Genomic DNA, 18904 nt, shown 5'->3' on the forward strand with positions numbered 1-18904 from the left:
GAACGTGCAGAAGATTACGATGACAAGAGGCCAATGGAGCACAGTTCGTGAAGTTTCATGCAGCTTTGCTTTGTGGTCGTCATCGCTCTCAGAGTCAATGACTTCTTGTGGTGTCGAACTCAATGGCCTGTATGACCTGGAGCGTGAGGAAAAGAACATGACGGGGAGAATGACTTCGACTTGAATTGATCATAATAGCAAGGGTAATTTGAAGAACAGTGCAGGTGACCGAGTGATCCGATTAGCCTGAGCGGCACTTCCTGAGGTATTACATAATTATATACATAGTACTATTAATTGCAGTAGTAGGTTCATCAGAAGACCACATGGTGCATCCGACCGAATGCAGTTCAACGCTCATAACTTCTTTCTGCTATCTACGGTTCTACCGCTACGGGCAACCCTGGGCGCATCAGCTCACGCAGCCATCAGACCTGCGGTAATACAATCATTCCTCCGAGCCTTGACGATATCATGCCAGTGAGATGCATCAAAATGCCTCATGGTCACTTCTACTGGTAAAGGACAGACCTAAGATGGGTGCGCCGTTACTGTGAGATCCGCCCAGCATATCGGAATGATCTTGGGCCAACTCGGCTAACCCTGGCCAATGGCAGTGCTAATCAGCAGGATTTCTGGACAACTTTGATGATCAAGAATGCACTGCGTGTCGAGCGGTGTTGGCGATTTCCGAAGGACTAAGTTGGACTCGGGGGTTCGGGATTCTTAGGAAGTATGCCTGTTGTGGACGTGATGGACTTGCATCAGCGGGAAATATACATTATTTCTTTCAGGTATGTCACTCAGATGTTTGCCGCTCTTTTTCCTTATTATCTCGATCGACTAGAGTCCTTCAAGCAATCTCTGATCAAAAAGTGATCCAGAGACTCGAGGCGGTATCGGAGATGTGTGGAAATGGCTTGCCCAATTGCTATCAGCGTCTTCCGGGTCCAAAATATCGTAGGCGCTTCTCGAGGCCGTCGCAATCGAGGTCACAACTCAGTACTCAACTTCCTAGGTCCTATTGACTGGTTTGCAAATACCATCATTATCATGATCGCTATTTGTAGAACAGCACTGGGTGATACTTTGGGCCGCTTTTGGATGGAGACACAACAACTTTGACCCGACGATGCGCAGTATTTTGACTTGGCCCGTGGAAGCAGGCACCCTTTATGTGACACCTATGTCCGCTACTTTTTCATGTATACTGCAGTGAGGTCTTTGGCACAGACTCACTGACTATTCACACAACGCTTTTAGAACGTTTATTGACGTCGTGTTTAGAACCTATTTTTGCTTCGCCCTCGTCATCCTCAACAATATTAATGAAATTGCTCACGACATCCAAGTCTATTTGTATTGAAGTGGCCCGCGCACTATTTGTCGGTTTTGCACGTCCCGAAGTCTTGTCATGGGGGACCATAAACTGCGGGCATGTCGTTTATTTTTGGTTTCATGGCCCCTAAGGCCTGATGCATGATGGCCCGTGGTGATCATCTATTACGGCGTACGTGCTTCACATTGGACATTTCATAGCGGTATTACACTTGCTGTGTGTTGAGACTAGAACACCCGAAGACTCAACGATCAAACAGAAAACAGACAACTTTCAATAGCATTCCCATAGCAAATGAATGGATATCGATAGAATATAGCAGTAAATTAACGAAAGTGAGTTATCGATGATGTTACATAGCGAGAGTGTGGGGATAAAGGATAAGCGCTGACAATACAAATGGGACGAGAGGAAACCAATAAACCAAGCATAAGATATTATACACATTCACCTTCTTACCACCGGCGTGCCCCCTTTTTGGGAGTTACGCGAGTGGATTTTCTCGGTGGAGCGTGGGCTGCAGTACTGGCAGCTTCTTCCACATCCTCGTCGTCCTCTAGATGCTCCTCCTCCACGATCATCCCTGCCGCTGCTCCCTGCAACATTGCTGCCACTGGTGATGAAGCACCTCCCCGCCCACGCCCTTTTGCAGCTCTGGTGCGTGTAGTGGGGCCATTCGACTCCGGTACCCGCCTTGACTTTTTTGGGATCCCATTCTCGACCTCCATATCCGGCAGAGGGCTTTGTGGGTCTAACTTGCGCTTCCCGTTTCGCACGCCATTCGCAATTTCTTGTGCATGTTGAACCATCTGCCAACTCGGCTCCATGAGTCCTTGATCGTTCTCAGCAGCTTGGGCGAGTGCTTGCGCGCGCTGCTGGAGGGGCGCACGGGCGGATTGTTGGCGCAGGTGAAGTTTGTCGAGGCCCTCAGTTACAGTGGGTTGGCTTGAGCCATCGGTCATCTCTGTGTCTTCAGAGTCATGCGAGGAGACGCAGGAAGCACCGTCTTGGATAGATGTGACGGAAGAGTCAGTGATAGCGCGAGGTTGAAGATGGGCCAGTGTTGGAACGTCGGCAAGCCATGGGTGGGTGCAGGCTGTGCTGAGAGACATACGATCCCTAGGGTCATGCTCAAGCAACCTCTCAATGAAGTTCCTCGCTATTCGACCGTACACCCGTAAATCAGTATGTTGCAAAAACTGGCGGGAATAGCGTACCAAGCGGAGAAACCTCTACTTTATCTAAAATACTCCATTGAATTGTGCGTTCTGCGATCCTGACCTTGATATCGCGCTGGTTCTCGTCTTCGATGAAGGGGCTTGACAATGTAAACCTGTGCAAACATCTCCAGTTCAGCAAACAAGGGCAGGACGTACGCAGGTTTCATGCTTACATGCAGAATACGATCACCCCAACGCTCCAACTGTCAACAAGGTGATCATAGCCTTCCTGATTTTGCTGGGTCACAACTTCGGGGGCGAGATATGCAGGTGTACCGCACATAGTCTGTGAAACATAGACCCATCAGTGATATGTTAGAAAGGCAAACGTGGGATTGCTGACTCTGAGGAAAGTGACGCTATCGACAACCTTGGCGAGGCCAAAGTCGGCGACTTTGACAGTGGGGGGATTTTCCGTAGTTAGCAGCACGTTCTGAATGGCCAACATTCATAATGGAATCAACTCCTTCAAGGGAAATTCATTACCTCGGGCTTCAGGTCACGGTGCGCGATCCCTTTGCTATGAATGTACTTTGAACAGGCGACAGGTCAGAGGATTTACTGTCTCGTATGGCGAGCTGACTTACTGCAAGGGCATCGCAAACTTGCGCGATTATGTGGACAGCCAGTGGCTCCTCTGAAAATAAACTTGAGAATCACTAAGCATCGACAAACCGAATAACATACTGAGACCGCCTTCTCTTAATATGTAATCAAGTAAATCTCCTCCATCAACAAATTCGAGGACGAGATCTATGCAATTGATCAGCTTAGATTAGTAGGGTATACTGAACATACGCACTGATACTATTATCTTCGAAAAAGGCTTCCTTCATCTGACAAATATTCCGATGATGAAGTCGTTCCAGAATACTAATCTCTCGCGCAAATGCCATTTCATTGTTGTTGGCAGTGGCACGCTTGACCTTATGGTCTTGTATAACCTTTATAGCATACCACTGGCCCGTCGCACGCGACACGGCCTTCATGACAGTTGCAAATGATCCCTTGCCGATCTCATGGCTGATGTCATACTGAGCGTGAAGGCCGCCGCGCGGAGAACCGGCAGCGGTGTGCCGATAAATGAATCCTAAAAAATGCATCGATGAGCAAACATCAACACGAAGGCAAATGACTGACGATAGTCTTCAAGATCCCCAGGTGAGGGATGAGGAGAGCCGAAAGCAATCTCATTGCCTTCCTTCAGTACTGCTGTTTTGTCCCTTCCAATCTTAACACCATTGATCTGCAAATTTTACCATCAAATGGTGGTCATTATGCTACGTTACCGACGCGTACCCAAGTGCCATTGCTGGAGGTGTCAAGAACAGTCACTGCGGAGTTTTTGTCCTCCCTTCCGTCCCAGGTGATTTTGCAGTGCTTATTACCTACACCACGACGCGTCAATATACAGTATCGAACGCGCCAGAAAGCGCCACCAAGTACACACTAGACACTCACTGACTTTTCCCCCAGGGAGAATGATATCGTTGTCCGGGGCCCTTCCCACTGAAGCTGCGGGCTGAACTTTCCAAAGATCTAGGCGGCGAAGCAGGTTGCTGCATGGCTGAAGGTAGCCCCACAGATGGTTATTAGTATTCGCTGAATTCGGTTGAGACGCGTGTTGCGTCGACTGCGTCGCTTGTTGCGTCTCCTCGATCATAGAATCATCGAAGGGCATCGTTTCGCTAGGGATCTCTACGGGTGGTTGATTCATGGTGTCTAGTGAGACTGTTTGTTCTTCAAATTACGTGTTGAGTGAGGGGTGTTTGAGAAGGTAGGTTCGAAAAGCGAGTTTATATAGGCTGAATTTCCTGTGTAAGTGGTAGCTTTGACGAATTGCTTCAGTCGTCTACGCACCCACAGCAACAAAGGGCTACAAGCGATGAAAACCAACAAAGTCCTCAAATTAGAAGTGGAAAACCAAGGAAACTTGCATAAGCGAACGCGCTTTGATAATGCTTTGGCCGTCGTCGATGCTGGAAGGAGAAAGATAGGAAAAGATAATTCCACGGAAACGGGTTTTTTTGATCAAGGTCAAGCGCAAGCTATCTGACGGTGGCTTTCAGCGGGTGTGGTATTAATGACCCCAGTTTAACTCAGACGACGCGACAAAAGCATAACACGTGCCCCGTTCATTACGCGACTAAAAGCGGTGTCTGAATTTTTAATTGAATTCAAGCCAAACTGGGAGCTCGCACCGCCCTCTTTTTATCTTAGACTTCGAGTCTAGGCCGAAGAACTAATCTCAAGAAACAAATTAGTGTTTCTTCGTTATCGTAAATAAGTGGTGGAGTTACAGTCATATGGTTAATGCGACAAAACCGAATGGGAGGGGAGGTCTGAGCATCAACAAAAGGTAAATAGATCAGTAACCACGAGGGTCCTAATCAAACGCTAAAGATCGAAAGTGTCGCGCAAAGATTTAAAACATCACCGGCACCCCCCAAGCAGAGCATGTCAAATCGCATCCTCCGAGTCCCACCTTGAAACCTTCTGCAGTGGTGCATAATAATACTTCTTGAATTTCTTCGTCTCGTTCCTTTTCTGCTTTGGCATAAGCTCCTCCAGTAGCTCCGCACGTTCGCGGTCTTCGTCCCTTTCAGAGACATAAAACCACCTTGCCTGCTTTTCCCCGTCCGTTCCACTACTCTGAACTTTTTCGAACATCCCGCATCGCTCGCGCCCCGCTTCAAGCATGGCTGGAATGAGGTTAAGCCATTCTTTTTTACTGTGTTTCGTCTTGAGATGGGGGTGCGTTTGGGTAATGGTAGTGTGAAGAGCAGGTGGGTCCATAGACGAGGCACGCGATGTGGCGAGAGCCTCTACAAGCATGCCTATAAGCTCAACTTGCTCTGGATCAAGGGGTGCTGGCGTGGTAGAGGAACTTTCGGCCTTCGTTGCGGAAGGCTCAGAACCATTACGTGATTGAGGCTCGTCACAGATGCGGGCAACTTGTGTGCGCAAGTCCTCTTCAGGAGACTTTGATTTGAGACACGAGCGAGACCGTGACCTTGATTTGCAGACTACAATTTTCTCCTTCGCACTCGAGGAAGTTTTACGCTGGCGTTGTTTACGCCGAGGCACCTGGTCCGTATCACGGTCCACATCCTCTGAGAGCCGAGGTTTCTTCTGTGCAGGCGTGATAGATGAGACTGAGTCCTCCCGCTTCAGTCCTTGTTTTAACTTGGGCTCAGGCTGGGGCCTTGATGGCTCCTTCGTTAAACCGACGTCTTTGTCTGGAGATTTGGGACGTAACATGCTGCTGCTCCTGCGAGCAGTCTGGGGCTGCGGCTGTGACACGCTGCTTCCCTGCACAAACTCCCCGTCACTAAAACTTAGCCGTGGCTTCTTCACCGTCTTCGAGGGAGAATGTGGGATTGCAGTGGAGGTGGCAAGGGGGTTCGTGTCCGCTGATACTGCAGCGATAGTCGAAACGCGAATCTGCATAGACTGCGAAGTAGTACTGTTGCATTGACCGACTTGTGCATCCACGACCATACGAACGCCGGCTACACCAGTAGATGTCGTATTTCTGGCCGTAAGCCCCATTTCTTCTTCACTCAAGTGAGGCGGGGGAGTGACGGCGGATGGAATATTAGTGTATGCGCTGAGCCCTAGTGACGAATTTGTAGGCGAATGCGGATACGATCGCGAAGGCTCGATCTCAATGGTGGAAGTCGTGGTAATAGTGTTAATGGGGGCAGGCACAGGAAGCGAAAGTTTGAGGGGCTCGTGAGTTGCCTCGTTCGTACAGGAAGAGGGGCACGCGGTTGAGACTGCGTTTAACGCATGTTCTGAAGCTAATAGTAATGGTGCCTCGGACTCGAAAGTAGAAATGTCACGTGGCGTGACGTTTAAAGAATGGATGTTTTGTTGCTTGGCATCAGACTACACAACATGCGCATACATGTTCAATCGCAAGGAAACGGTTGAGATACCGAAATAACGAACTCACGTGAGTTGAATTGCAATCATCGTTGAGGACCATATCATCATCGATTAAGGCACAATCGTCTGGGTGCGACAGTGCTAGTGACATCGGGGAAGTAGGTGGAGATGACGGAGGAAGGGGCGAAAGACTACGATAGTCCTCGATATCATTGCTGTCACTGGCTGCAAGGAACGGGGAGCTAGAAGGATCGTCCTTTACTCCGCTCGTCGATTGCCTGCGGACAAAGTTACGGAATTCCAACAAAGGGGACTTCGCGTCCCGAGTAATGCTTTTCACAGGGGTTGAATGCCCCCTGTGGGGGCGTATTGGACTGGACGTAAATGACTTGACGTTGTACATTCGAGGTATGACTGGACTGTTCTGCCAGCGACCACGTTCGGAAGACGTAGCAAAGTATGTCCGGCGTAAATGAATATCCATGTTTTCGGGGTCGTACCCAAGGTCTTCCCGGACATCACGTGCCGGAGAACGCGGGGGGCCAAGCCAAGCGAGTAAGTCATCACTATGACAAGGCTCAGAATCCGCTATCTCATCTTCACTGTCAAGGTAACTTCCGTACTTGTCGGAGACATGCTGGTGGGTCATATACTTGGAAGTGCGACCTCGATGATAGAAGGGCGTTGGTGAACCCAGGATATCATCAAACTCTGAGTGAGATTCTTCACATGAACTATGAAATTGTGAATGCGAGTGTGAATAACGAGTGGCGATATTATTTGGAGGAGAAGAGTATATCGGCGTCGAAAGCGGTGAGGACGAGGGTAACGGAGATGTCACGGGTGACGGAAAGTCTAGATCATTGTCATCCGGCTCGAATAACGATGACGCGTTTATAGAGGTTGAGGAACTTTTCCTCCGAAGCTTTGCCGGAAGGTTTGGAGGAGGAGAGATCGACCACATATATGTGGAGGACATGGCAGTAAACAGTCAAGAGTATATGAGTCACGTGGAGACGCGTTCGTATATGGTCAACGCGTTTCTTGGCGGAGCTAGAAAACGCGTCGCGTTTACGGCCCGATGATACGGTTTATTTTCGCAGCGTGATTTCGTTATCATCCCAAACCCAACTACAGTACATATCCTGATAATGCATAATGCATAAAAAATTATAACAAATCAGGATCCAATCTTTTCGAGACGCACCAAGTCATCCATTCGTAGAAATGAGCTTGGTCCATATATTGCTGTTAATGTATAATTTTTGGTGCCAAAGATTGATTTTCTAGTGATTTGTTTGTATTTTATTTATTTATGCATTATTAGGATATGTACTGTATCACCATCATGAGACTCATAATCAACACTAAACACACAGGTCCTCACAGTGCGCTGTGTGCACTTCCGCAGCTCGAGATGTCTCCAAGTCAGACGGTTGGGATCACAACGTGGATCGATCTTTGCTATCTCCAGCCTGGGCCGACTCCCTGCTCCGTTCTATTGATGTGCATGGAGGTGTCAAGAGGCGTGTCCGCCCTTTAAATCCACCACGCACAGCAAGGGCATTTAGTCGCTCAGCACCTGACTATTCTACTGTAAGGACGTCGCTATCGACGACCGACACTAAGACACAATCGGACAGCGAGTAAAGTGGATGAGTGTATAGGATTTGAGAGGTACAGATCAGATGATATTATCTGATCTGTACCCCTCAAATCCTATATATAATCTAGTAGCATACGTGTCTATATATACACAATGATGTACTAGTACTATCCATTTGGAGATGTCTTTTTGAACAACGGCTGGTCAGCGCTTCAGCATGTGTTCTGTTTCACAATACTACTATGCGCAGCCCTTTCAGCTACTTGCCCATGTCTGTTGTTATCTAGGACTTAAATTTTAAAGCTTAACTTGCCTGATTTAAGTTATGCTCATGCCTCTTTATATTTTCACGTGAATGCTCGGAGGGTGAATATTTACTTCTAGAATGTGTCACTCGAAAACTAATTTATATAAACAAGTCAACTATTATATAGACACTGTAAGGCGGTTGTAAGTGGAAAAACGAGAGGATAAAGGCGTTGCAGCCAATGATGCAGCGGTGCCGCGAATAAAGGGAATGCTTTATCCGTTTTTTCTGGCAACGAGCCTAATAACAATAAAAAATGCAAGGTAAGTAGTGCTATACTAACGAGTGTGATTCGGTAGGGTTGCCCCGGCCCTTAAACGACGACGACGTATCTATCATCTAGCAGCACTGATGATAGAGTCGAGGAGCATGTTGTTGTAATCACCACCGGCTTCCCACATCGCGAAACCGTGTAGTCCAGCGTTCTTGATATACTTGCCCTTGGCAGCATACGACTCGGCGTTGTCAAAGGAGATCATGACTTGTTTAGACTCATTGTAAACATACGGCTGTCAAAGCAATGAAATGAGCACTCCTCCTTCAGGGTGGAAAAACATATTCACCGTCTGACTGCAGGTGTCATATCTATAGTAGATGCCATCAGCGGGCTTGCCTTCTTTGGTGAGGAAACCGTTATCGATGAGGCCCCAGAAGTTGAAAGTGCCACCTGAGCCCTCGTAGACACCGCAGGCATCAACAGAACCGGCATTATCCCATGTATCACCCAAGGGCTGGTTCGAGGCGTTAAAGGAGGGATATGCAGCCAGTTGCTTCCCCGATTTACCACTGACAGGTGCGAAGGCGTCAGAGGGTGCGACGGTGAACGAGTGACCATAGGTAGGAACGCCGAGCACGATCTGGCTGGCTGGCATCCCTGCGTCCGTCCAAGCCTTGACTGCAGAAACAGCAGAGCCCTGTTGTTTCGCAGACGCAGCGCAGGTGTCGTTCAATGGGGAGTTTGGGCCCACATTCGGGAGCCAAGAGCCCCAGACGTCGTAGTTCATCAGAGCGATGTAATCGAGTACCTTCGCAAACCCACTGACGTCAGTAGAAGGATTTCCGGTAGCGTCATCGAAGGGTGCGAGAGACACGGCGGCGGAGAGGGTGAGTTTTTTTGCTACTGGATTTTGGCGAAGCTCTTGGAGGAATGAGAGGAAATTTGTCGTGTCATTGGCGCTAAGGGTGTTGCAGCCAATTCCCTGATGGTTTGGGTACTCCCAGCTGTTAGAAAAAAGGTTCAGCGCATGGCGTCTGTGTCACAAGAATTGACCTACTCAAACTGGACACCATCGAGGTTGTAATGTGAAACAAATTCTGTCACAGTCTTGACAAATGCCGTCCGGTTTTCGGCGGTGGCAAGATTGGAAGAGAACCAAATACTCCCAGTCCAGCCTCCGATAGCAATATGGGCCTCAACACCCTACGCGTGGGTTAGGCATTAATTGTAGGAGCGTAAATTCTTATTTCCTCACATGTGCATGGGCCTCGGAGACGAACTGAGGGAGCAGCTCACCATCAGAGCCTGCCAGGCTCAGACTGGTGACAGTCTGAGTGGTCTCACTAAGAGAAACAAACATGATTGCGTTAATCACCTCATCAAAGTTTATTGGCGAGACAGGTGACTTACGCAAATGAGTAGTACATTGTGTTGTACTTCTCCCAGGCAATTGAAGAGAGCGGAAATCCCTCAGTAGCGTGCCATCCGGCATACCAAGCTGCTGCGACGGGTTTGGTGGAATGGGCGGCAACGGAACGGGCGGCATTGGAATGGGCAACGACGGGACGGGAAGCAATGGAGTGAGCGGTGAACCTGGCGCTTACAGCAGACAGGGCAAAAAGAGGTAAAATGAGGGTGGATAGCATGACGAGAGACTTGAGAGACTGAGGTGGAATTGTAATCGTGGTGACATCTTATAGCGTTTCCAACATATGAGTGAAACCAGAATTCAGAGGTTGTTGCGTTGGGAGCCAAACGGCCAATATATGTGGTTGCAAATATGAAGACTGGCATCAATTGCGATCTTGCGGTACGTGTGACTCTGTACCAGGGAAGCGGTCCTCGGTTATTGCAATTTGGTTTCGAGAAAGGACGGCCGTTCGAAGCCGTTCGACCACAGTATGCGGCGATCTATGAGGTTCCAGAAAATAGCAACTTCATAGCGTAAGATATATGACAATGATCTATGCAGAATTACCAGCGCATCGGTCCAAAATTCATCTCATAACATTGCCTGAGGAACAGCGTCAGCATCTGTTAGTATGCACTCGGTTCACCCACCGACTCGGAATGACGGCGACTGATATTTGTACGTGTTTGACAAGATCGCTATCAGTTTGCTAAAACAAAACAACTCATCAAGGATCCCTGGTACCAGCCAGGAACAGCTGATGATGCTTGCATTCAGTACGTCAAAGGCAACGAGATGTGTGACCGTGTACTTTTGAAGGAGGGATCACTGAAGAAATGCTGAATTCAAAACACAAGAATGAAGGAACGTACGACTTCTGCTTATGGAGACTAATTTAAATTCACATGGCAGGCTGCACTGTGCATTGTGCAGGACGTGGCAAAAAAAATCACTGTTTACCGTGTACAGCGGAGATAAGTCCCCGACATGACGGTCATCTCGGTTGTGCGCATCATAGTGATGTCGGCATTTCATTGAATAGTGCCACGAGGACGACTGCCGAAAATAATGGTAACATCGTGGAACAGTCGGGAAGATCGGACTGAAACCGGTCATACGGACAAATAGACAGTAGGTAATACTTATTGAATCGGAGCAAAGCCTCAGGTAGTAATCGAAGAGGAGCAGAGGGGACCAGTCCGTCCTAAAGGACGGCGTTGTAGTGGTCGCGAAACGGGATAGAGGTGCACGCAAGTGTGCTGGGAACAGAATATTTCGATCCCGCCCTCCGAGCCCATTCAGCGCTCAGCATCCGCGCGCGTCACAGGCACGTTCGGATGGTGTCCTCGCTGCGTGCAGTTGGGTAAAAGAACAGTCTTAAGCTGTCATTGAGGCTATTTTCACCACTATATAAATCATCGTGTCTGTAGTCTGTAGATGAAGTAAATAATACAATCGCACCACGAAACCGACTTCAAGTTGTATGCCCCATACTAAGTTGACTAGAATCAGGCAGTCAACTACCCTCACGTCAGAGTATTGTAAGAAAAATCACGACTAATTGCTGCTGGTCGATGAATAAGTGAAGGAGTTGCACAATGCACGCAATGCCACGCATGAGGTTAATGCGAAGTATCACGTCAAGTCAACACATAACTTTCAGGAGCCGTGAGAGTGTCGCGCACGGGCCAGGCCAAAAAGATATATAAACCTTGCACGCAAATAATGAATTCCTTAGAACATACTCAGCTAGGATCTATTTTATAGAAACTAACTCGAGTCTCGCATGTTTACACATGCCACATTCTTCAAATCCACTCGATGACAATAGCACTCTCTCGTTCGACAGAGAACATAGCTTCGCGTTTACGTGGGGTTTCGAGGACGTTTGGTTCTGTGCTTCGCGCGACTGCTTGCAGTTTAGTGAACCGGAGCCAGCGAGTCGAGCGTCTGTCTGATGGATTTCTATTCGTATCATACGAATTTTCTGTACACATGTATATGCATATCGTTAACTTTATTTGATTTTCTGAGATATAAGGATGTTCAGGAATCGCAAAATTTAACGAAGCTCGCCCTATAGGAAATCTCCTTTTTTCGGACCTGGGGGCGTAACTGCAAATGCATCCAATTCTGTGAAGTTTGAACGAAAATAACATAGGTATCAGGGATTGCAGGTACAACTACTTATCCAGCCTCGATATAACGGTTTTGCTCTTGCGAAGCACATAACACAGCGGGTATGCGAATGTGAACACCTAGAAACTCACTGATACCATAAAACCATGAGCATTGGGGTGAAATTCACGCTTAAAATATGATGATCATATACACCACCCGAGCACATAAGGGAGAGAGACCATGATGTCATATTTTGCATGTCAAAAGTCGCAGACAATGTAAATGGAGAGGAAGCAAAACATGCACATCGAGAATTATATCGCGTACGACGCCTAATCCCACCCGCTAGTAGTGGTGGGTTCTGCTCCCCATCCACCTGAAGCAGGCTCCGCTGACCAATCGGTGGTAGGTGCAGCATCTGCTGCCCAGTCGAGAGCACCTGAAACACATTGGTAAATGTAGGTATCATCCCGGCACGGCACCTGTACTCACCACCGTCTTGGGCGACAAGAGCAGGGTTGATCGAGCCTGGCTGAGGAGCGGATGGGGCATCCCACTCCGACAGGCCACCCTGGGCCTCTGGCTCGGCAGCGGCAAGCTTAGCCTGTGCTTCCTCCTGTTGTTGCCTCTCCACTTCTTCAGGGTCGCGGTAGAAGAACATGTCAACCATCACATTCCACCCATCAGGAGTGCGAGGGATCGTCCCACGGAGCCTCAACACCTCCCGTGCGAGCAACCACCAAATCAAACCAATCGAATGACGAGTCTTGTTGTTCGTGGGGATGGCAACGTCAACGAACTTGAGAGGTGCATCCGTGTCGCAAAGAGCAATGACGGGGATGTTAACATACGATGCCTCGCGAATCGCCTGGTGGTCAACGCGAGGATCGGTGACGACAATGAGACGGGGCTCTTTGAAAGAGCGGGTGATGTAGTTCGTGAAGGAACCGGGGGTGAAACGGCCGGCAATGGCTTGTGCACCAGTGTTGGCAGCAAATTTGAGGACTGCACGGTGTCCGTAGGGGCGAGCAGAGATGACACAGACGTCGTTGGGGTTCTCGACAGCGGCGATCACTCGTGCGGCAAAGACAAGCTTCTCCCAGGTCTTGCCAATGTTAAGAATGTGAATGCCTGTGCGCACAAGAATTCAAGACAGCGTAAATGGAATTTGTGCATGAGAGGCGTGAACATGACTTTGAGGGCGGACTAACCGTCAACGCGGCGCTTCCAAACATAAGGCTCCATCTGCTTATCGCAGTTTTTTGTGCCGATGTGACATTGCGCTGCCAGGAGGAGTTGAATTTCCTCGTCAGTTGCGCTGAGGACGGAGGGAAGTTTTGACGACATGATGGGCCTGGACACAGTAGTAGAGATCAGTATAATGTTCGTCGTTTGAGATGATTTCCTATATAGCCCGTATATTCCACCAATACATCCATCCACCTTCTACATAGTCAATCCACCCGATCCGCCAATGAAAACTGCGCAAATTAGAACGATGGGATGTTCAAACATACCGTAAGCGTAGTTTTGTGCTGGACGTCGACTTGCTACGACGTTTGGCTGAGGGCTTTCGATTCCTTTGAGCTCGCTATGCTCCCTCGACAGTGTTTAGAGGTAGTATGTTTGGACAGTCCGCTCGGTAACTACCGCATTCTTCCCACGCCGTGTTATTGGTCACTTGTTGAATCCTGTCGCTGCTTTTCCACGAACTATGTTTCATCGTTTTCAACGTCGAGTCTAGTCTTATGGTGGTCAACTCGGACGTAAAAGGATACTCCTCGAGCCTACGAGGACCTTGACGAACATTGTATCTTCAAGACTCGGAGTCGGATTTTTACAAACGACACGCGTCAATCATTCTGAAGTGTTATAGCGCATGTAAGCCGATCAGTGTCCACGTCAGGAGTCACAACCGACTGGTCAGGACCCATCATTTCTGTCACTTTGCGAGAGAAACCCTTATAAGATGAGGTGAGTACTATCACCACCGTTACCCTCGCCAGCCATGCACAGGTTCAACGAAAAAGGTTTTCTCTTAGGAGGTTAGCAATATATCCGGACTTGAAGGTCAACTTCCCGAAAACACGTTGGTTTTTGTCTGACTCCGGTTGGCCACTTTCTCACTGGAAGCGGACAGTCTTAAAGTCGCCGTAGTCCGGTTCAGGTCCGGTTTGAGCACACCTTACCTGAACTTGAACTCGAACCTAGCTAGGCATGCAGTTCTGGACCCGGTCCTAGACTATCGGTTCAGTGATGGACCGTTCTATGCAGTTGTGTTCAGTTTGCAACTTCGAAATTACTATTTTGAATTATGCTTCTGCGCTTCCCGCGTTGCATCATCCATCAAGCGCCTGTTCTGTGCAGTCTGCCGAGCAGCCCACTTCGTCTTTTGATGCCTCCACTCCTTCTCGTGAGTGTCCTTGACAGTTTGGATGTTACTCAAGTTCTTCGGGAGAACTTGAAGGCGAGCGAACCGTTTCGTGTCTGTGAGCGTTCACACCATATGGAAGACCCTCGAATAGGCAAAAATTGAAGTGCGATACGACTCATTGGGTGGCGAATAGCATCAAATCTAAGAAATTCACAGTGAGCGTGCAATAGTCCTATTGAGGGAGGCAAAGCAAACATAACGTCGAAGATGGAGAAGTAATTGAAGGTAAGTCAATTTTTTGTGTAGGTGAATAACTATATTCTATTGCAGGCATCTTGGAGTGAATTGTCAACACTGGCCGCACACTGGTCCATCATGTGAGAGGGAGACAAATTTACCAGGTGCCAGCGTATTGGTACTTCATATACAACTGTATGTTACCAAATATTTAACCGAGAGGCTTGTAGCTCGTAACATACATTCATTTGTCTTGTGATCGATTATGGTTGGAACAGGTTCACGATTCTGTCGATCCCGAACCCGAACAACAAGTAGTTCGATTCGATCCGCAGAACCGAGCTGCGGCAACCTAAGATCTAATCTAAGCCTGAGTATGTTCCGAAGATGAGTCTTGGAGTGATTGCAATCTGGCACCAGTCTCTTCATGAGTAAACTTCACTTGGTACACAGAGTCCATATTCTGGGTAAACAATTTATGCTGGCATGTTGAAATTTGTCATTAAGAGGTAGTCGAGTGTCACTATAGTTCCATGTTTCTAGCTCACTGGGATAAACGTACTCCAAGTTATGACTGGAGGCTGGCCAGCCGCAAGGCTCACACGACCTAGTGACAGTGTGAGCTCCACACCAATAGTAACTGAGTCTTGGCAGCAACGCCAGGAATCCGGGTGATTACCTGCCTGTGGCTGTACAATTTGAATCTATATAGTACCCTTCCACGCGACACTCCTTCAAGTTTCTCGGTTTCAACACCATCATGGTACTCTATGCACGCCACCCCCGATTTACGGTCGCCCTTCTCATATTAATTTTCATTTCGTTGGTCATGTTTGCGAGTGACTCGGCATCTTTTAGCTCAGTCCGCTCGATGGCCTTCAGCAAATCTGGGGACGCCGCGCTTGCAGAGGTCTTTGCGCTGGAAGAGACGCATTATGAAGAAATCGTGCAGCGACGACAGCAGCTCATTAAAAAATGGGGACCAACACCGGAAAAGGTTGACCCGTGAGTTCGCAAATATCTCATGGGACTCTGACGACAGTCAATTTATATTCGCCCCTTGACAGATTCCCCTCGCATGGCGAGTTTTACACGCTCTGTGAGTAATTCCGCTCATAGAAGCACGTGGCGGTGGAGCTAGGGCTCATATGTCATCGTGTTCGCAGGGGACTTCTTTCTGCCGTCATTTAGATGCCCTCATCGTGTCGAGCGTATTGGGATCATGGGTGATGGAGGTAAATGGGTCTGTGGACTAGAACGCATAGCTCCAAAACGCCAATGCAATATCTATTCTTTCGGTGCGATGATTTTTCGCCCATCGGATCATAATGATTACTGATTACTGATTAGGGGTTAATGGCGAGTCGTCTTTCGAAGCGGATCTTATGAAAGCGGCGCCTGGTTGTCAGGTTTATGGCTACGATTTCAGCGTCCGTTCCGTAAGTTTGTTCTCTCAGCGTTAGTCTACTTGAATTGACGTACCCGTTATGCAGTTCGGTCCTGAGATTGAACAAGATAGGGATTTGAAATCACGCTCTCACTTTTTCTCGTACGCACTCGGGCCTGAAGACAAGCACAGCGCAGCTGACGACCCAAAAATGTATACTCTTCGTACTCTCATGGACCGGAATGGACACGATTTCATCGATATCCTCAAAGTTGACATCGAGGGCAATGAATTTGATTCATTGTCAACGTTCATCGACTCTTTCCATGGTGAACCGCTCCCTTTTGGCCAACTTCAGCTTGAAGTGCACGTGTTCCCGGGCAGTGCTTGGAACGACTTCCCGAAGTTCCTCGGGTGGTGGGAAAAGCTGGAAGCTGCTGGCTTGAGGCCATTCTTCTCTGAGCCAAATCTTGTCTACGTAAACCTTGTCAGAGGCGTTCGTCCAGACCTTATAGAGGTGTGTATTGTTACGTCGATATCAGTGTATCTGTACTGAGGCGCTTTCAGTATTCTTTCATTAATATTCGCGGTGATCATGAGCTGGTGTCCAACCAGCCCTCCTCTCCGCGATCCGGCTAAAAAGTCTGCAGGTCGGACGGATTCTTTATTTATCAAAATCGGACATGTTGCATCGCTCCTTTATACTGTATTAAACATTTATTGCTCCTGATCATGGACAATATCAATTACGTCGATATTTACTCCGTTTTTCCCTTACTGCAGGTGCCTTAGCCTCAAACGGATCCAGAGACCACTCGTTTGTTACTATGTATATCGATAAATGAAACCATCAAGCCCAAGATTTACCTCGCAGTAACGTTAGTGCTGGTGCCTTCCTGATATACCCCTAAGCAAATGCCCTGATTTAGTGGAATCCATGATGCGACTAAATTAACAATCGACAAGTTTAGTGACGGAATCCCAGTTCCGAGTCGGGGACCGCGTTCGCCTTGCGGAACAAAATACATATAAAATAGGCCAACTTCCGGCCTTGTGACTTAGTCAGACGATCCCCTTTCTCGTATTTAATCGTGATGAGTCTGAACCGCTTTCTTCTGAACGCCTTCCAAGCCAGACGGGCTCCTACTCTTCAACGCACTTTCCACTCCACGACTCTAGCCACCATGCCTCGCACCGCTGCGACAGAGAGCTTCAAGGTGAGGCAATGTAACCCTTTATTAGTAGGATGAAAACTAACTCGAGATATCGTAGTTTAACCACACCATGATTCGTATCAAGGACCCGAAGTTGTCCTTACCTTTCTACATGGATGTAAGCTATCCTGCTATGATAGTGCAGCCAGATTAACTAAGTACTACTTGTCGAGACCCTCGGCATGGACCTTGTTTCTGGTGAGATGGACTTCACATCCTCGTGTCGATGAGTATACCACGGAACATATGCAACAGAGCAAAACATGGGTGACTTCACCCTTTACTTCCTTGCCTATAATTACGACGGGATCGCCTCGCTCCCAGCTGAGCAGAAGGCTAAAGCTCGTTTCAACCGCGAGGGTAAGTAAACTTGCCTCCTATCAGGCGTTATCTCACATGCACATATGTATCAGGCATCCTCGAGCTCACTCACAACCACGGCACCGAGTCCGACCCAAACTTCCAAGGCTATGCCAATGGCAATTCCGAACCTGGTAGGGGTTTTGGCCACATCGCTATCACCGTGAACAATATCGAGGAGGCATGTGCACGTTTTGAAAGCCTCGGGGTTCCCTTCAAGAAGCGTCTCACCGATGGTAAGATGAGGCACATTGCCTTCATCTTGGATCCCGATGGGTGTGTTTTTCTACTGATGTCCTTGACATCGTTTCGCTCACTGTGATGCCTTAGCTACTGGGTGGAGGTTGTTCCTCAGTCCTTGAGCTTGTAGAGAACGCTGTTGGACGAATTGAAGCACTGGTAGTCGAGTTGATAAATTCAAGTTGTATCCCTAGCACTCATCTTGAAAGTATGTGTCCATAGACTTTCAAATCACGCCTTGGAGTTGCATACTATCGGCGATCGATAAGTATCCAAAGGCAACTCATCACAGTGCGGTGTTCGACTCTGCTTGTCCAAGACCGCTGGGCGGACAAGGAGTTTCGAACCTGAAATTTGAAGGCTCACGACTACGCCCCTGACAGTACCTAGTAGATTCCAGAATCATCATCGATCATGCTCCCTCGATAAGGCCCATCAGCATCTGAGGAACGTGAGTATCAGAGCACGGGATACTAGTAAAGAATCCTGCGAATGCATCTTCTAAGCTGCATCAATCATTGCCTCCCTCGGCTCCAACTTGGTCAGAAACTCGACTCATTGTCGCCAAGGCTCGCTGGCGGAATTCTGAGAAATTCTGGTTGCATAGGGTTGGGCGCATGTTACTGTCGGTAGGAGGATCGTAGCGACCAAGGTCCAAAATGCAATTTGCCACGGGACTCCGTCCGATACCTTCAGGTGAAGTGATTGAGCCAGCCTGGCACTTGAACGAAGTGGTCAGGCGGCATGTCTGCAGTGTCCTGTACGTGAGCACCTGCCACCGCGATCATAATGCATTGAATCAGTTGGCAGTCGATCGTCTATGGCGATTCAGCAGGAGTAAGAGTCACTGACGCTGCGTCGTAGGCTGATCTACACGGTAATGGTATTCACTGTGTCCTTATCTAGCACTCCCCAATCGAACGAAAATTACTCCACTCTACCATGTTTTCCTGACAGTGCGTTGATCAACTCTACAAATC

At 48.3% G+C, this 18904-nt stretch overlaps 6 protein-coding genes across 6 annotated transcripts; 2 read left to right on the plus strand and 4 right to left on the minus strand.

Annotated features, from left to right (window-relative positions):
* Positions 1-1600: 1600 nt before the first annotated feature.
* On the minus strand, positions 1601-4667 carry F5147DRAFT_714949 (kinase-like domain-containing protein). The gene is made up of 12 exons (XM_041438510.1): positions 4420-4667; positions 4021-4364; positions 3859-3947; positions 3700-3805; positions 3362-3649; positions 3247-3312; positions 3147-3196; positions 3046-3090; positions 2903-2992; positions 2733-2845; positions 2557-2672; positions 1601-2498 (listed from the first exon to the last, which is right to left on the minus strand). The coding sequence occupies exons 2-12, from the start codon at positions 4274-4276 to the stop codon at positions 1795-1797; spliced, it is 1923 nt and encodes a 640-aa protein (XP_041288563.1). The 5' UTR covers positions 4277-4364; positions 4420-4667; the 3' UTR covers positions 1601-1794.
* Positions 4668-5019: 352 nt separating this feature from the next.
* F5147DRAFT_532438 (uncharacterized protein) lies at positions 5020-5406 on the minus strand (the record flags this gene model as incomplete). The annotated part of the gene is made up of 1 exon (XM_041430104.1): positions 5020-5406. A coding segment is annotated over one exon (387 nt), but the record flags the coding sequence as incomplete, so codon positions are not given.
* Positions 5407-8401: 2995 nt separating this feature from the next.
* F5147DRAFT_617995 (glycoside hydrolase family 18 protein) lies at positions 8402-10486 on the minus strand. The gene is made up of 5 exons (XM_041432564.1): positions 9991-10486; positions 9836-9923; positions 9638-9783; positions 8927-9584; positions 8402-8872 (listed from the first exon to the last, which is right to left on the minus strand). The coding sequence occupies exons 1-5, from the start codon at positions 10224-10226 to the stop codon at positions 8699-8701; spliced, it is 1302 nt and encodes a 433-aa protein (XP_041288565.1). The 5' UTR covers positions 10227-10486; the 3' UTR covers positions 8402-8698.
* Positions 10487-12102: 1616 nt separating this feature from the next.
* On the minus strand, positions 12103-13782 carry F5147DRAFT_714975 (ribosomal protein S2, flavodoxin-like domain-containing protein). Its single transcript, XM_041438512.1, has 4 exons — positions 13630-13782; positions 13324-13466; positions 12605-13243; positions 12103-12551 (listed from the first exon to the last, which is right to left on the minus strand). Exons 2-4 carry the CDS (start codon positions 13457-13459, stop codon positions 12445-12447), a joined length of 882 nt encoding a protein of 293 aa, XP_041288566.1. The 5' UTR covers positions 13460-13466; positions 13630-13782; the 3' UTR covers positions 12103-12444.
* A 1415-nt stretch (positions 13783-15197) lies between these two features.
* On the plus strand, positions 15198-17018 carry F5147DRAFT_714976 (methyltransferase domain-containing protein). Its single transcript, XM_041438513.1, has 6 exons — positions 15198-15728; positions 15791-15822; positions 15890-16021; positions 16074-16162; positions 16217-16627; positions 16678-17018. Exons 1-6 carry the CDS (start codon positions 15484-15486, stop codon positions 16747-16749), a joined length of 981 nt encoding a protein of 326 aa, XP_041288567.1. The 5' UTR covers positions 15198-15483; the 3' UTR covers positions 16750-17018.
* A 76-nt stretch (positions 17019-17094) lies between these two features.
* F5147DRAFT_714981 (Glyoxalase/Bleomycin resistance protein/Dihydroxybiphenyl dioxygenase) lies at positions 17095-18346 on the plus strand. Its single transcript, XM_041438514.1, has 6 exons — positions 17095-17327; positions 17383-17442; positions 17498-17522; positions 17580-17684; positions 17738-17960; positions 18015-18346. The coding sequence occupies exons 1-6, from the start codon at positions 17205-17207 to the stop codon at positions 18052-18054; spliced, it is 576 nt and encodes a 191-aa protein (XP_041288568.1). The 5' UTR covers positions 17095-17204; the 3' UTR covers positions 18055-18346.
* Positions 18347-18904: the final 558 nt, after the last annotated feature.

The sequence above is a fragment of the Suillus discolor genome (assembly GCF_016758755.1).
Source record: "Suillus discolor strain FC423 chromosome Unknown F5147scaffold_65, whole genome shotgun sequence".
Classification (NCBI taxonomy): Eukaryota; Fungi; Basidiomycota; class Agaricomycetes; order Boletales; family Suillaceae; genus Suillus; species Suillus discolor.

Coding starts and splice junctions, on each gene's coding strand:
- F5147DRAFT_714949 (XM_041438510.1), bottom strand. CDS start 4,276: ATGAATCAACCACCCGTAGAGATCCCTAGCGAAACGATGCCCTTCGAT. Junction 3,197..3,246: donor ATTAAGAGAAGGCGGTCTCA/GTATGTTATTCG, acceptor GTTTATTTTCAG/AGGAGCCACTGGCTGTCCAC. Junction 2,846..2,902: donor ATAGCGTCACTTTCCTCAGA/GTCAGCAATCCC, acceptor TATGTTTCACAG/ACTATGTGCGGTACACCTGC.
- F5147DRAFT_714976 (XM_041438513.1), top strand. CDS start 15,484: ATGGTACTCTATGCACGCCACCCCCGATTTACGGTCGCCCTTCTCATA. Junction 16,022..16,073: donor ATGCAATATCTATTCTTTCG/GTGCGATGATTT, acceptor ATTACTGATTAG/GGGTTAATGGCGAGTCGTCT. Junction 16,628..16,677: donor TTCGTCCAGACCTTATAGAG/GTGTGTATTGTT, acceptor AGGCGCTTTCAG/TATTCTTTCATTAATATTCG.
- F5147DRAFT_617995 (XM_041432564.1), bottom strand. CDS start 10,226: ATGCTATCCACCCTCATTTTACCTCTTTTTGCCCTGTCTGCTGTAAGC. Junction 9,784..9,835: donor TCTCCGAGGCCCATGCACAT/GTGAGGAAATAA, acceptor ACCCACGCGTAG/GGTGTTGAGGCCCATATTGC. Junction 9,585..9,637: donor CTCGATGGTGTCCAGTTTGA/GTAGGTCAATTC, acceptor TTTTTCTAACAG/CTGGGAGTACCCAAACCATC.
- F5147DRAFT_714981 (XM_041438514.1), top strand. CDS start 17,205: ATGAGTCTGAACCGCTTTCTTCTGAACGCCTTCCAAGCCAGACGGGCT. Junction 17,523..17,579: donor CGGCATGGACCTTGTTTCTG/GTGAGATGGACT, acceptor CATATGCAACAG/AGCAAAACATGGGTGACTTC. Junction 17,961..18,014: donor TTCATCTTGGATCCCGATGG/GTGTGTTTTTCT, acceptor GTGATGCCTTAG/CTACTGGGTGGAGGTTGTTC.
- F5147DRAFT_714975 (XM_041438512.1), bottom strand. CDS start 13,459: ATGTCGTCAAAACTTCCCTCCGTCCTCAGCGCAACTGACGAGGAAATT. Junction 13,244..13,323: donor TTGGAAGCGCCGCGTTGACG/GTTAGTCCGCCC, acceptor TTGTGCGCACAG/GCATTCACATTCTTAACATT. Junction 12,552..12,604: donor TCTTGTCGCCCAAGACGGTG/GTGAGTACAGGT, acceptor AATGTGTTTCAG/GTGCTCTCGACTGGGCAGCA.